At 47.0% G+C, this 15,377-nt stretch overlaps 1 protein-coding gene across 3 annotated transcripts in view; it reads right to left on the bottom strand.

The window, feature by feature from the left end:
• Positions 1 to 15,377, bottom strand: part of VWF (von Willebrand factor) — a 259,921-nt gene that overhangs the window by 63,598 nt on the left and 180,946 nt on the right. For all 3 annotated transcript variants that reach the window (XM_029597268.1, XM_029597267.1, XM_029597266.1), the window contains exons 35-40: positions 14,754 to 14,974; positions 13,681 to 13,873; positions 13,023 to 13,367; positions 9,886 to 10,094; positions 4,931 to 5,033; positions 4,756 to 4,830 (exon numbers count right to left, since the gene is read on the bottom strand). In XM_029597268.1, coding sequence (XP_029453128.1) covers positions 4,756 to 4,830; positions 4,931 to 5,033; positions 9,886 to 10,094; positions 13,023 to 13,367; positions 13,681 to 13,873; positions 14,754 to 14,974 — 1,146 coding nt within the window. The remainder of the gene's footprint in view (positions 1 to 4,755; positions 4,831 to 4,930; positions 5,034 to 9,885; positions 10,095 to 13,022; positions 13,368 to 13,680; positions 13,874 to 14,753; positions 14,975 to 15,377) is intronic.

Here is a 15,377-nt window from a genome sequence, read left to right as displayed (position 1 = left end):
TGGTGAAGGCATGCGAGGCGCCCGATCTCTGAGGCCGCCGTCCACGAAAGGAATGGGTCCACGCTTGAGATCTTGCGGGAGTCTGCCGTGCAGTGTAAGAGTAAGAGCCCCTCCCCGAACGGAAACGGCGTTGCCCACGGAAGCGGCCGCGAAATGATCCGGAGAAACGAAAGGACCTGGGCCGGTCCTCCGGCAACTTATAGACCTTCTTCTCCCCCAAGGAGCGAACCAGCTGTTCCAATTCATCACCAAATAAGAGCTTACCCCGAAAAGGAAAAGCGCCCAATTGAGACTTAGAGGAAGCGTCCGCCACCCAATTGTGCAGCCAGAGAAGCCGCCTTGCTGAAACTGCAGAAGCCATAGTACGGGCAGAAGTGCGGAGAAGATCATACAAGGAATCCGCTGTATAAGATACCGCCGATTCCATGCGGTTCACTTGTTCCGCTTCTTCTGGAGGAAGATCCTGAGCTGTGAGCATCTGTTGAACCCAGCGTAAGGTAGCTCTCTGCATCATACTGCTGCAAACCGCAGCCTGCACTCCTAATGCCGAAACTTCAAAAATGCGCTTGAGCAAAACTTCCAGCTTCCGATCCTGAAGGTCCTTGAGCACCGTGCCACCCGTAACAGGAATGGTGGTATGCTTAGCAATGGCTGTAACTGCTGAGTCCACCTTGGGAATCTTAAGGAGCTCCAAGAACTCCATAGGCAGCGGATACAGCTTGTCCATAGCTCGGCTGACCCGCAGAGTAGCTTCTGGGTTATCCAATTCCCGGGAGACGATCTGAAAAAGCTTTGGATGAAAAGGAAAGGTTTGTGGCGGTGCCTGGAGTCCCGACAAGACCGTGTCTCCCGGTGAGGTATCCATTGCAGTCTGTGGCCCCGGGATTTCCAATTCCTGGAGAACATGCGCAATTAATGGCTCCAGTTCCTCCTTATGGAACAAACGGAGTATCTGTGGATCGTCTCCCTCCACCGGATCCGCACCACCCATATCATCACCCATGTCTTGAGTGATAGGGTCTTGAGAAGTAGGATCCACAGCTGAGTTCGGAATAAGGGTTCCAGAACTTTGGATAATACCAGCCGCTCCCGATCTGGAGCTGTCATGGAACGCTGGGCCCTTAAAAATCTTAGGAGGGACAGGAGAGTGATTTTCCCAGTCCGATTCTGCCTCCATGTAAGCCTTATGGAGAAGCAGAACAAACTGAGAAGAAAAGGGGTGAGGTCTCTTTAAGGCCCCCCCCACTGAAACGGATTGCGGGAGACCTGAGTCCTGCTGAAAATCGTGGCGTCCTTGAGGGCTGAAGGGCGGTGGTGACAAGGGAGGGAAATCCTCACCCTCCCCCATTGAAACTACATCTGCATCGGGCTGATTCAAGATGGCCCCGCCGGCTCCGATGGAGGCAAAATGGCCGCCTCCTCCGACATCAGGAGCGTGCTCTGTCCCTGACTGAGAGGGATCGCAACAGTTTTAGGTCCCCTTTGGCGCGGCAGGGCCCCTCCCCTGCCCGAAAACAGCCGCCACGAAGGCCCCTCGCCCCCGGGAATGCACCAGGAGCAGAGGCCTTCACGGGAGAGCCGGAAGCCCGGCTCTCCACAGGCCGTGCAAACGGCCCCCCGCAGCATCACCAGAGGCGCGAAAACGGCATGAAAATATGTTGGGTGGCAGGCCACCCCGTCCGGAGGCCCTAGTGAGAATGGCAGGCACGGGGTAATTTGGATCGTAGTAAACCCTTACGTGAGTAAAAAGAATCGCTGTCCAGCCTAAAAATTGTACTGCTTTTTTTTTTTTTGCTTTTTTTTTTTTAAGAACAAAACTTTGCTGAAGCAAAACAAGTGTGGAGCCTGTATAGAGATAGGAACCTGTCTGAGATGACAGCCCCTGAGGAATACAGCGTCTCTGGGGGTGAGGGGGAGAGTGACCGGCCCACCGATAAATCCTCCCCCTCTACTCACTGGGCAGTGGACCAAGAGTTCTCCGGGGATAGGCTAAAGGGCAATGCCCTGCCAGGCCTGCCAAGGCTCCAATTCTTTTCCTATCCTTTTTTTTTTTTTTTTTTTACAGAAGAATTGATTTAGTCAGAGGATTCCCCATAAATAAGTCAAACCTGACACCAAAAGGATAGAGGAACCCTTCCCAATTTGGAGATGATCAGGACCGCAGGTTATGCACTCTCAATCTGCTGGAGTCAGAGAAATACTGAGGGACCGCAGGTGGCGCACCAGGGTGTATGGGAGGTGCCTTTTCAGTTTCTCTCTGACTCCATCTGCTGGAAGGGAGGCATAACCCAGCAGTCTGGACTGATCCGGGTACGAGCAGGGAACTTTTTGATATCTGAAGGTCTGTATCATATCTCCCCTGCCCTTCTCTCTCCAGGGTGTACAGATTTAATGCAATATATTGTAGAATATTCTGTGACATATGGAGTCACATTGATTTAAAAGGTAGCTGGTGGTTTCCTTGTCATCTTAATTCCAGCAAAGTTCCCTTCTAACTCTCTCTCAAATACATTTGAACTGTGTTGCATCTGAAACACATTCAGCCCAGTGCAACTAAGCTCAAGTTACATGAGGGCTGTAGAGCCGAACCTCACGGCGCTGCCGCCACAAGCCCAGGCTACCAGCTTCTTGCCTTAACTGACAGGGCTTTGAGGCCACAGCACATTTAAAGGAAGGAATTTAAGGTTTTCAAATGCTTTATTTAAAATAAAACTCTGCCAGACAGACTGAAGCAGTTCCCCTGGTGGCATCTGCGGAGAGATTCGGGAATCGCGGGCTGCGCAGTGCGCAATTACCAGCTTTCCCCCGAAGCCTCTGCTTCGGATCCCGTTTTTGAGGCTTGACATTCAAAGGGGGGACGTTGGTGGTCTGGAGGCGCCGCAGTGCCACCACGTGGGAGACGCCCTTTTCATGCGGGTCCCATAAATTTAGTGCCAGAACCGACCAAGGATTTCAGTTCGCTTCACGCCTAGCCCGGCACTGCATAATGTTTATCTCCATGGGAACATTACATAAATGGTTGGGCAAGTGGCACCAGTTGTAAAATAAACATTATGCACATGAAAAGAGAGAAAATAATTAACCTATAGGACAAGGAAACCACACCTGATTTTTTTTTTTTTTTTTATAAATAAAGGAATTTCACCTCTGCCTCTCCCCGAGGCCCTTTTCTTCTCTTGTTGCGCCTATTTAATTATATAATGAGAACATTTATGAGGCTCCCTTTGGTGAAGAGGAACGGGTATAACGCAGGAGATTAGAGATGCGGTGTGCAGAACTCGTCATGCAAACTAAGTCCCATCCTGCGGTGCCTGTGAGCCAAAGCGATTAACAGCACCAAACCCGCCCCCCCCCCCCCCTCCAACGTCAGAGCCCTCACGTCCCCTCCGGCAGAAGCGGGCAAGGAAGCAGCTTTCCACGCGCTCTGGGGGCCATGGAGGTGACGCGGTTAAGCTGTAACGCACACAACCCAGAACTGTAAATTTGGGGATCTGTGCGCGTACAGCGGGGAATAACGCGGGGTAGATTCTGAATTTCCCTGTGATGGGGTTTCCGGTCGCCCGACGGTGCCTGTGTGTATTTCCAAGTGCACGTTCGTTTGGCCTCGTTAAACCGAGGCTTTCCGCTGCGCAGTCGGCGTGCCGCCGATGCGCGTATCCTACGCCCTCGCTTCATATTGCTGAAGTGTCCGTGCATCCTTGTATTCTTTAATGCACTTTAGTGCGATGTTCTGCGTTAATGTTAAAGCAGACTCAGCCTGGCCACATGCGCAAACATGTTTATTAGCTGCATCGCAAGCAAAGCGCTATGCCGCCAGCTACCGCAAATACTTAACTAGTCCCCCGCCCTCTGATTGTAAAAGAAGGAGACTCTGGGACCCAAAGTCACATATTACCCTCTACCCACCACCTCCTGCCCCCAAGAGCATAGGAAGGGCCCTCCCATGGCCCAAACTACCCCCTCTCCCCCACACACCTTCTCTGGGGGGCAGCAAAGGACCAGCAATAACATAAATGACCCCCTTGCCCTCTCCTTCCCCCAGGATATTTTAAGGGTGCAAAGGAAAGCGCGAGGACGATTGACACCATTTTGTTCTTCAGAGTGAGTGGGGCAGGAGGGAACGGGGATCGCTCCTGCCCCCAACCTGAACCCGCCACTGCGGAGCCTCAAATGCAGCAGGCAGGTGGGGGGAGGGGGCGTCAGGCTCACGCCCCTTTTGAAAGCTCTTGGAAGGGTTTTTTCAGGCCTCACGAGAGGAAGGGGCTGTGGAGGGTTTGGTTTGCGGCAGGGAGGTGCAGGGGTTGTAGGATGGTACTTTGGGGCACGAGGACCCCTGCATTATTCTCTTTTAAGATGGCAGAGCGCCCATCACGTCCGGTTTGACACGCACATTGCTGGCCAGGTAAATTCTGCTGCTAACGTCCAATCTACCTGAGGCTATTTGCTCTTTAGTCCTTTGGGTGTTAAAATCCTGACACATGACTAGTGTTAGCGTAGCTCGTAGACCTCTAACTCTATAACTGAAATGCACGGAGAGCGTAGACAGTGGAAACATAGGAACACTTTGCACCAAGAAACAGGGGGGTCTCCCTCCTGAACAGGAAGTCGTACGATGTCTGACATGGGTCCCTGCACCATAAACCGGGGCCCGTATGTTAGACACAAGGGAGCTCCAAACCTTTAATACAGAAAATAGGTAATTATCCTACAGGAAAACAAACATCGTCCGTCTCGTAACCTTGGTCAGAAACTCACCGCATTCATAGTCCGGGCAACACTGGTCAGAACTCTTCTTCAATCGGGCCACTTCACACTGATCACACACAGCAGCTGTGAAATACAAAAATATGTAATGTCACGAAATAGCATTCCCACACAATCGGATCAGGAAACCAACCGACAAGGAATGATGGGACGGAAATGCGCCTACCTTTGGCTGTTGGGCATGGCTTGGTGGTGCAATTGATCGTCTTGTTATCAAGGCACACGCAGAGTTTACAGGGTTCGTTCTGCGGAATCCAAGTGTCTAGACGCTAGTGGGGTGGATGAGAATGGCAGACTGTAAGACCATCAGAAGAAATCTCGGGGTTTGCAGGTAATACTGTTCAGTGGAATCCACTGGACAAACAGAAATGAATCTGAAAATGTCCCTCAACAAGATTAGTTGAAGAAATAGCAAGCAGGTAGTTGGGCACCAGTGATTCTTTTATAAAGCAAACAAATATCTTCCGATACAAGCATTTGAGTGGGCTATGGAAAAACCTCCTTCCAAGTACTGCATATTATCACACACCTCAGGTGTTGTGCGGCCATTATGGTTAGGGCTTATTAGACAGGAAAACAAATGCATTGCCACAAAGTTGTGCACTAAAGGGGCCCTGGTGTGTGTTATCCACCAGATATCATTGAGATACTGATCTAGAACGTCTCCAGGGGGGAGACGTTCACCTTCCTTTTATCTTTGTTTTTTCAAGCATTTTCCAATATCTTTGATCTTTCAGAAATCATTTTTTCTGGTGCATAAGACCGTTTATTTGTTATTTGTTATACTTATGGATCACCTAAGAATCCAGGCGATTTACAAAAATCATCATTTAACCAACAGCAAACATGCAATATCAAGACAAGCATAATAACAGTATTAGAAAAATATCAATAATTTAAAATAAAATGTAAAAAAAATGCCAGGATGAAAAGAAAGACAAAATATATAAACTGTTCTTCACTATCATATGCCTGATTAAACAGGAGTGTCTCTGCAGACAGCAAACGGAGACATTCTCAGAGAAAATGCAAGTTAGGCCTTAAGGTTTGTCATGTTTCCTTCCACAAGAAACAATTTTGAGCTCATATTTATTTAAGTATTTTTCATCTGCCTATAACCTAGTTGTGCTAGGCGAAGTACAGTAAGTAAAAGAATTATAAAATGTGCATTTCAATAAGCTAGTATAATAAAACAAACACAAAATAAAATTCAGTACAAACATATAATGCAGCAATGCCTTCTGACTGTACTGCATTCCTCGTCACAATTAGCCTAAAGCTTCCCGATAAAGGCGAGAGTCTTAGGCTGTTTGCTGAACCCTGCTGCATCCTTGAGTTCCCTCATTTGACTCCTACCTGAAAACCTAACCCTTTTCTTCATAGCAAAATGATCCCCATCCTGCGACCTATGCCTGCACAATAATGAGAAATGTCAAGATAGAGAAGAGTGCTTATTCCGAAAACAGGGCAAAGATGCCTCCTATTACTGGGATCCAGAAGCATCACGCGTCTGAGGTGAAACTATGAGAAACGTGGCCATCCTCCAGGCAGAATAGTTATTTTTGAGTATGTACAGTTTTACCCTTATACTAACACAAGATGGCACTAATGTATAAACCATTTACACTGAGTTATTTGCAGGATGAAACAGCAGTGATAGGACCAGCACAAGAATATTCTTTAATTTGGTCTGATAAAAGGTATCCCAACCAGCAAGGCATCTACCGTAGTATGGTTGTCACAAAGATACCCATCTGTTACTAGAAGTCAGGGCAATTATTTCAGTGCTGCAAATCTGTTTTGACTCGGGGATTTTGGAGGATCTCCGTCTCGAGATACAATCTAGAAGAGAAGGTTAGTTGGTAATTCGATCCATGAATCGCAGTCCTAGATTGATTGCCTTTGACTTTGGTTCAGGCTGAAATCTCATGGAAAGGAGTTCTCTCTCATTTCTGGGATATTTCAGCTTCTCTGAAACTCTGATCGCGCCCTGTCTGACCTGTGAATGGGGTGGAACCCCCAGTCTGGAGATACGTTAATGCCAGTTACGTCAAATAAGCCACTGCTTTTATCGCCAAGTTTTACCTCAACTCTTTACTTCATCTACCATACCCGTAACTCCTTTCACCTTCAACAGGCTGATTATTCCTTTCGTTACCCTGAAGGCTTTTACTCCGCTGGGAATCATGATTTCAGATCCAAGGGCTAGGCTAAAATATTAGGCCCTTGGATTGTGAATCGTCTCATCTTTACTTCTGGCTGCAAATTCAGAATTTTGTACCAAGTTCTTACGCTAATCCATAAAACCCTTCACAATCTTTCGAATGGGGAAAGGCTCTTGTGCAGTGGCACTGAAGCATGAGGGGGTGCTCTGGCCCCCGCAGGCTGGGTCAGTGAGAGGAGGTCCAATAAGGAACCACGAGGAGAAGTCTGAGGAGTCACATTGTTAGGAGCAGAGATGCGGCCAAGAGATCAGGGAGCGCAGGCAGGCGGCCGAGCTCTGCTCTGGGGCTTTGGATCTGCAGGAGAGGGGAGATCTCCTCTAAGACTGGAGAAGGCTGAAAAGAAGGAGAAATATGACCCAGAGGACCGGGGAGAGGACTGCCTTTTACAGACCTGCCTCTAGCAAGTAATTCAGTGAGAAAAGAGGACTCTGCAATGGTTCCTGGTGGGGCCGAGGAGATAACGACCTTCTAGGGAAGGCAGGGGGATCCTAGTCATGGAAAGTGACTTATGGAACTTTATTCGTACTTTTCTGTGCTTTTTGGAAGTTAAAGAACCTTATTCTGTTTTGATTTTTGTACCTGTTTGAGTAAAGCTTTTTTCTCTGCTAGGCACACCTCACTTTTGTATGGACTTTTTATTTTCGAGTGTGATCCTCTTAGGACCTTATAGGTGTAGCCTGTCCCCATGCACAAAATGCACATCCCCCAACCCTGCAATGAGTAAGTCAGTGCTCAACAGAGCTGGGAAGAGTGACTCCTTTCCAAAGAAGGGGGAAGGGTGGTGGCGTTACACATATAATACCTTATTCAAACCTCAAACCACTCCAGATTCTGCAGAACTCAGCAGCCAGAGTTCTGACAGGAACAAAGAGAAATGAACACATAACGCCCATATTGATCTCACTTCATTGGCTCCCAATTAAAGCACGCATCGAACACAAATCAATGACCATCATTCATAAAATTCTAAACAATGATCATCAAGGACTAAATGGCTTAAACATAACCCCCCAGAATCCTCAAAGAAACCTACGTTCAAACAACTCAGGATGCTTAACATCCCCCCATCAGAGATGCACATCTGACAACAACAAGAGAAAGAGCCTTTTCCAGTGCCTCGCCTAAATTTTGGAACTCCCTACCTAAAGATCTGAGAACCCAACCCAACCTCGAAACGTTCAAAAAAGACCTAAAAACATTGCTGTTTCGCAAATTCTACACTGACCTTCATACTTCTGAACATCCTAACTCGCAGCCGAACTTTCATCCAAAAACCTCAAAATAACTTCTCTCCAACCAGAACAAACAATCCCTCCTCCTCCCACATAATGATACTTTCTGGTCTTGAAATGTTTAACCTCTGTTTAATATGCGGACCTCATAACACTCATCCTTCATACCAATTGAGTCTCGCCCAACAAGTGAGAGACCTTGGTGTCATCCTCGACAATCACCTAAACCTCAAAAAATTCATTAACACCACCACTAAGGAATGTTTCTTTAAATTACAAGTTCTAAAAAAGCTGAGACCCCTTCTCCATTTTCAGGACTTCCGCACGGTACTCCAATCCATCATATTTTCAAAACTCGATTATTGCAACTCCCTCCTTCTCGGACTTCCAGCAAACCACATCAGACCCCTACAGATGGTACAGAACTTGGCCGCTGGGATTCTGACTAACACCAACAAAAAAGAACACATCACCCCCATCCTTAGGAACCTTCATTGGTTTCCTATTAAATTCAGAATTTTGTACCAAGTTCTTACGCTAATCCATAAAACCCTTCACAATCTTTCTCCACTGGATCTTAGTATTCCTCTGCAGTCCCACTCTTCCTCCAGACCCATGAGAAATGCCTACAAAGGTTCTCTTTACACTCCCCCAGCAAAGACCTCCTTAAGAAAACGTGCTTTATCAACAGCAGGTCCCCCTCAATAGAATGCTCTTCCCACGGACCTCCGACAAGAACCATGCACATTGACTTTCAAAAAAAACTGAAAACGTGGCTATTTAGCCAAGCTTTTCCCCATGTGAACGAACATTACTCCATTTAAAGACTGATCTATCCGGGCCATTCCAAATAAATTCACCTCCTCTTTGTATATCCGCTCTCTCCCACCTGCTTTTCGACATCTGTTATATCCCATAACCGAGATTCCTTATTGCCTCTGACCAGGACACTCCTACATTCGCTCTAGACTCTTTACAGCTCCTTCTAGAGTTAATGACAGTTTATTGCACATACCCCGAGTTCATCTACAAATATTTATTTTTCTATTATTGTTCTGTTCATCCTATTATTATTATTTTATTAATCTATTTATTACTATTATCTATCAGCCTTATTGTTATTATCTGTTGTTATTGTTATTCTCGAATGTGTATCTAAGCAACTAGTATTTAACCCAGATATTATCTCCTCAGGCACAAGTTTCATTTTATCCTCTGTTCCATGTAATGCTCTTATGCAACCCCCGTTCTAATGTAAACCGACGTGATATGTACTTGGTACATGAACGCCAGTATAGAAAAATTCAAAATAAATAAATACCTTTTCCACAATTGTTAAGAGAGTTACAATTTAAATTTTGTAAACCGTTATGATGGCTTTACCGAATGACGGTATATAAAACTCAACAAATAAATAAATAAATAAATAAATAAATAAATATAAGATTTATTTGGATCAAAATGTCCTACTGAGGACTTTAAGAGGTTAATTTGAAAGTTACTGCAGTCATGTGGGACATTTCTCCATACATAATGCAGTGGTGGAAAATCTTCTTAAAGTCCACTGGACACAAGCTAGGTTTGCATGTCCATGAAACGTCTCACAGCCTGCTTCACTCTGACCATCGCTGTAATTCTGTTTCTTTTTTCAGGCAGAGACTTACCCAGTGGTAGATGCCTTCCTCGTCCACGCACTGGCTGCAGACCTCCTCGCTGGTACACTCCCCGTTGAACACCACCTCCCCCGGCGGACAGAAGCAGCCCTCGGTGGGAGAGTCTGCGCAGGCGGTGCCGTTGCTGGCACTGGCCCCGCAGTGCTTCGTGCAGGTGGTGCTACAATGGTCGTACACGAAAGAGCTCGGGCACTGGATGGCTGTGGAAGAACAAGCATGGGAGAGAATGAATGCCAAGCGAACGCCAGACCGGACAGGCCTTCTCTTGTTGCTTCTTAAAATATCTTTCAAAATCATGACAACAACAAAAAATAAATAAAATAAGACGAAAATGGTGATCTACGAAATAATTGGTATGCTCGCCTGCAGACAGATGCAAACCGTATGTGGGTAAGGAACAGGCGAGGAGCTGTGAAAGAGGAAACGTGTTACCTTAATGCCATCACATCTGACTCTTCCTAACAATTAGGGGAACTCCCACACAATAGCATCATCTGTGCAAAAAATGTCAAGCACTTTTCACCAACAGAAAGTGCTGGAGATATCAGAATGCGAATGCCTCCCAAAGGCTTGGATCTGCCTTTAAAATTTGGTTAAAGCTATCAAGAAATTCAGGGCCAGGGCAAGGACATTCGGTGCCCTAGGTGAACCTTACAGCCTTGCATTCTCCCCCAGCCCCAGCCTCACCCTCCCCACACACAAAATTAAAAATTATGCATTCAGAATAACAGATTTCACATGAGAATGGACATTCAGTCTTCTGAGGTAAAAATATCACTTACAACGTCGTGTATGTTTTATTTACATGCATTGCTGTGGTGCCAACCAGAAAACCCTGCAAAAAAAAGTGTCAGCTTGCACCCTCAGAAAGCCAGGAGTAAACAGAACCACAATGCTGTAAATCCCCCATGCCAAAACAGCACTAACTGCCAGCACTCAAACAGCAACAACCCTTTCTCTGAAAAGGCAACACTGCAAATGTTACGCCAGACCCTAAAACACCAGTACACTTCCTATTAGTAAAAAAAAACAACAAAAAACAAGCCAAGCTCCTGTAGATCCCGGCAGAGAAAGTTCATGTGCATGCTAGCAGAATACCTCTCCTTGGTCACAGGTGCAGACTTTCACCAAATACAGACTAGACTATAAAGTATAGATAGAAACCAAAACCTAAACTGGAAGGCACAGCAAGCCAGGCTCTCTGAGCAGTGCATCAGTGGAAGAAAGGAGGAGAGCAGCAGAGAGGCCAAGGAGAATCAGGAAGCCAGATTTTCCCTGTTCTATCATTAGTCGTATTTCTCAGCTTGTTAACACTGTGAGTGCTGGATGCTGGCTCCTGCAGCACACAGGGGTTTCGATGTATTTTTATATTCCTTCGCCTTGGCTACGGCAGCTTGCAGTCTCTGCAGGGTTGAAAACCCCTTTACAGCAGGTCCAAAACATATCACGCAGATCCAGACGCCGCTCGGTTCACATTGTGAGGATAAGCTCCTGGGGGCAGGAACCTGGTTTAGAGCAGCTTGCAAGGATCGGATCCATTCTTTGGGATCCTGCCAGATACCCGTGACCTGGATTTGCCCCTGTCAGGGACAGGATGCTGGGCTTAATGATCTGGCCCAGTATGGGAGGCTCGTCTTCATACTTGTTTCCAATTGAATTTGGGTCATGCGAGATCTGTCTGAATTGGATTTTGCGTGTCTCGGTGGTGCCGATCAAAGACTCAGGCTTCCTCCTTTGGTGCTGTTGGCTTGGTCAGAAGAAGGATGTGCAGCATTACATGAACGATGTTCAGGGAGGCTGGGTGAATAGACCTAGTGTCACAAGGGCATCCAAGGTCAGAAGGGCATCCGATTATTCTCTGGGGGGAGCCAGACATGCCATCTCCTGTGATTATTTTAATTGCTGCGGTCTGGGGTGGACCGGGGACAAACGGAATTGAGCCAGGAGGCCAATACAGAGAGAGAGAGAGAGAGCTGAGCAATACAGAGCCACAAAGGTTAAGGAAAGGGAACCAAATGTAACGGTCCGAAAGCTGAAGAGAGGCTACCTGCTGTCACGCTCTGATCACAGTTAGGCAGGCCGACTGTGTGAGCCTGGAAAGGGGGGCTAAGTTAAAGCCGACTGGCAAAATGATCAAGCTAGGAGTTGATTTTAATTTTTCAGGAGGGTGCTTAACTTCTGCGAATGCTCATCTACCAGGCCCCATGGGAGCTAGGCTGGGAATTTCTTTGCATTCTTCTTGGCATCTCCTTGGGTACGTACAAAGGGTTACGTCCCTGTCTGTGCACCCCCCTTCACTGCATGCTGCCGATGGCACCCCACTTCTGGCACTCAAGTTAAAAGGGCAATGGGACCGCCTGCCAGCAGTGCTACTCCCAGCCTGGCTCTGAGCTGCCCCTGCCTTTCTCCTTTTTGCCCCCACTTGCGAAACTCAGTTTAAAGAGCCGCCCCGGTGCCCTGGGACCAGTTCACCCTGGGAGTGGAGCTTGCATTTGCCGGCGGCAAGGAGCGGACCTGGAGTCGAGTCACATAGCACTGAGCCCCCCCCCCCCCCCCCCCCCCGTTCTGTTCCCGCTGCTCGCAGCTCTTGCTTTAAGGACGCGTCACAAAATAGCAGAACTGTCGATGGCCCTTCAACTGGCTGTTAGCCTTAAGATATGCAGTGCCGAATGCAAAAAAAACCCTGAAGTTTCACAAGCAGCACTGGGAACAAAAAAGCATTAACAATAAATACAAGAGCAGTGGAGCATTTCAGGCAATCATTAGCGTAAAACTCACGACAAATTGCATTCAAAGGTAAAATAACCACTCAGCCCTATGTATATCCGAAATCATTCTCATGATGGTGAGGGCACCTTCTGAGGCCAGAACCAGATATGGGCATTCCAAGCCTGGGTGGCTAACCTCCGTCAGATCACTCTGGCTGGGAGCTTGATCTGCGGTGCTCTGGTTGCAGCCATGCATCTACCTTTGGCGGGCTGCCTGGCTTAGCTGATGGCTTTATCCAGTACTCCTAGTGACAGGAGGTCTCCGGTATCATTGGGCCAAGCCATAAGCCTGACTGCGCCAACACCTCCTCAGACAGCTGCTTTACTGACACGTTCAACTCAGCAAAGGGAAAAGCTTACCACAAAACTCTGGCGATCTCCAGTCTGTGCAGACTCCTTGCATTCTACAAATGTGGCTGTAAGCAGCGATGATTTCACATATATTCTCGCCATGGCAGCTGGCATCCTCACAGGCCACAAAGTACGAACTGGGAGGAATCACCTTGTGGCACTCCTCGAACGTGGGTGACAGGAGAAGCCTGCACTTGGCGCTGATGGGATCCGTGCAAGCATCGTCAAGCTTGGTTCGACAGATTCCTCCCGAGGGATCTTTCCCGGTCCACTCCTGAATGAACTTGCTGCTGTCCCTGGTTACCGAACCATCGCGTAGCATGAAATCATTGACGGTGTTTTGGTCACAGAATCCTACAATGACACAGGAAAAATGTTTTAGAAAAGTGATGATAGAAATGTCTTCCCCCTAGCCTCCTACGCCAGTTTTCTAGCGTGATATATTATTTAATAAACTACATTGGCATCCAGGAACACTGGAGAGGTCACTGCAGCACTGAAGGATGTCAAGTTGGGTTATGTCTTCCTTCTGGCTTCAGTTCCAGGAAGCAAACAATTGTTGACCATAAGCTCTGTCAACAAATGTGAAAGATGCCACATGAAATGCAAAATCTGTGTTCAATAAGTAGCACCCAAAGATTGAAGAACCAAGTAATAACTAACTTACCACAGAGGCCAAATGTCTTTGAAGAAAAGATCTTGGGATTGAGCTGAAGGGTGAATTCGTTGTTTCTGGGTGTAAATGTGAAAATGAATCCTAGGCTGGGAATTCTGACTTCATGCATGATGGCCCCGTAGATGGTCACTTCAAAGATATTGTCTCTGAATGGCACAAGAGCTTCCTCTCCATTAACAGTAACCTGGTTGCAGAAAGCAGAACGCAATGCATCAATGCCAGGACTGCACAGCAACGCGTCTACCCATCCACCCAATGTAAACCGCATGGCCTCAGTTAGATGATTGCCTTTTTAAAACCGGAGGGCTTCCAAGTCATGAGCTAATGAGTTATCCAAAACATGTGTGCAGATATTTCCGGTTAGATGGCCTCCCAGGACTTATCTGGTGCCTGCACTGCATGAAATCTTCCAAAGGGAAGAGAAGAGAAGGGGCAATCCAAGCACTGCCAGAGAGCCATCAGATCGCATCCTCTCCCTAATGCACATTCCTTGTGTAATTACTTAATCCTACAGGGACCGAGCTCCTTTCCTCGCTTTGCTACCTCATTTTACAGGTTGGGAAATGCTAACTTCAGACATTTCAGATTTAAACAAATCCCTGACAACATCTCCAGCCAAGGCAGGGGATACAGCCCGCCACGTGGAAGTGGGCTGAAGTGGTGAGGAGAGGAGGAGTAGGAATGCAGAGGCAAAACACGCACTGCAGAGCTTTTTTTGAAGACCTGGAGGTCACCAGAGGCTGCTTCTGTGTGTGGGGGGGGGGGGGGGAGGGGTTAAGCCAAAATAAAAGAATGAAAAATGTCCCTGCTCCTGAACGCCTTGGCTGCTCTCGCTGTGAGCACACTGCGTGCTCCTGTTGGCTTTGTTTGACCTGGACTCTGGAGCGCTGGTAAGGCTTTGTTAACTGAACCTTGTAATCTCTGGGAAGTAGTGCAGTGAATTCAACATGCTCTTTACCAAATACACAGGCAACAGCGGAGACCAGTGGTCATCATCTGTACAGAGAGTAATGCAAAAGACAAACTACTTATTAAACCGAAGGAGAATGAGGTTCCCCACTTGCCTTCATATCTTCGGAAAGTTGGATGGTCTTTCCGTTGTGTTTCACGTCTATGGACGTCATGCAGTTCTGCTTTGGAGCTGAGCTGCACTCCCCACTCAGGAGGGTCACCTCAATGTTGTGCTCTTTGTCATGGAACAACACATAGGAGCAATTGCCAATAAGTTTGAAATCAAGCCCATCAAAGGTGACAATATGTCTCGTTGAGCTTCCCAGACACATGCCTAAACGGGATAAAGAAAGCTGAATTTTAATCTGACCGTATCCCCATGTTGTTGGAAGCAACAGCAATGATTTAAAAAAAAAAAAAATGTTTAGAAACAAGTTTTTTGGTTTTTTTTTTACTTCCTTATGTTTAGGAGATTCTGAAGATAATAATGTGCACCTATAAATCAAGGTTTCTGAGGCTAATTTTCAGCAGCGTGCACAAGTCGGCACATAAACGTCTAAGTGAGTGTGCACAAAGTTATGCCTGTATTTTATCAACTATGCAGCAGGACGTAAGGCTTACCCCTGCCTCTTCATGCTACGTTACCTTATCATGCACTCCTGACTCTATTTTTTGTTGACTGAAGCATTTAGATATAGATATATAGATTATATATATGCAGATTTTTGAAGCTGATA

The sequence above is a fragment of the Rhinatrema bivittatum genome, chromosome 4 (genome assembly GCF_901001135.1).
Source record: "Rhinatrema bivittatum chromosome 4, aRhiBiv1.1, whole genome shotgun sequence".
NCBI lineage: Eukaryota > Metazoa > Chordata > Amphibia > Gymnophiona > Rhinatrematidae > Rhinatrema > Rhinatrema bivittatum.
Note: the sequence above shows the minus strand (reverse complement) of the source record. Positions and strands in the feature narration are given on the sequence as shown.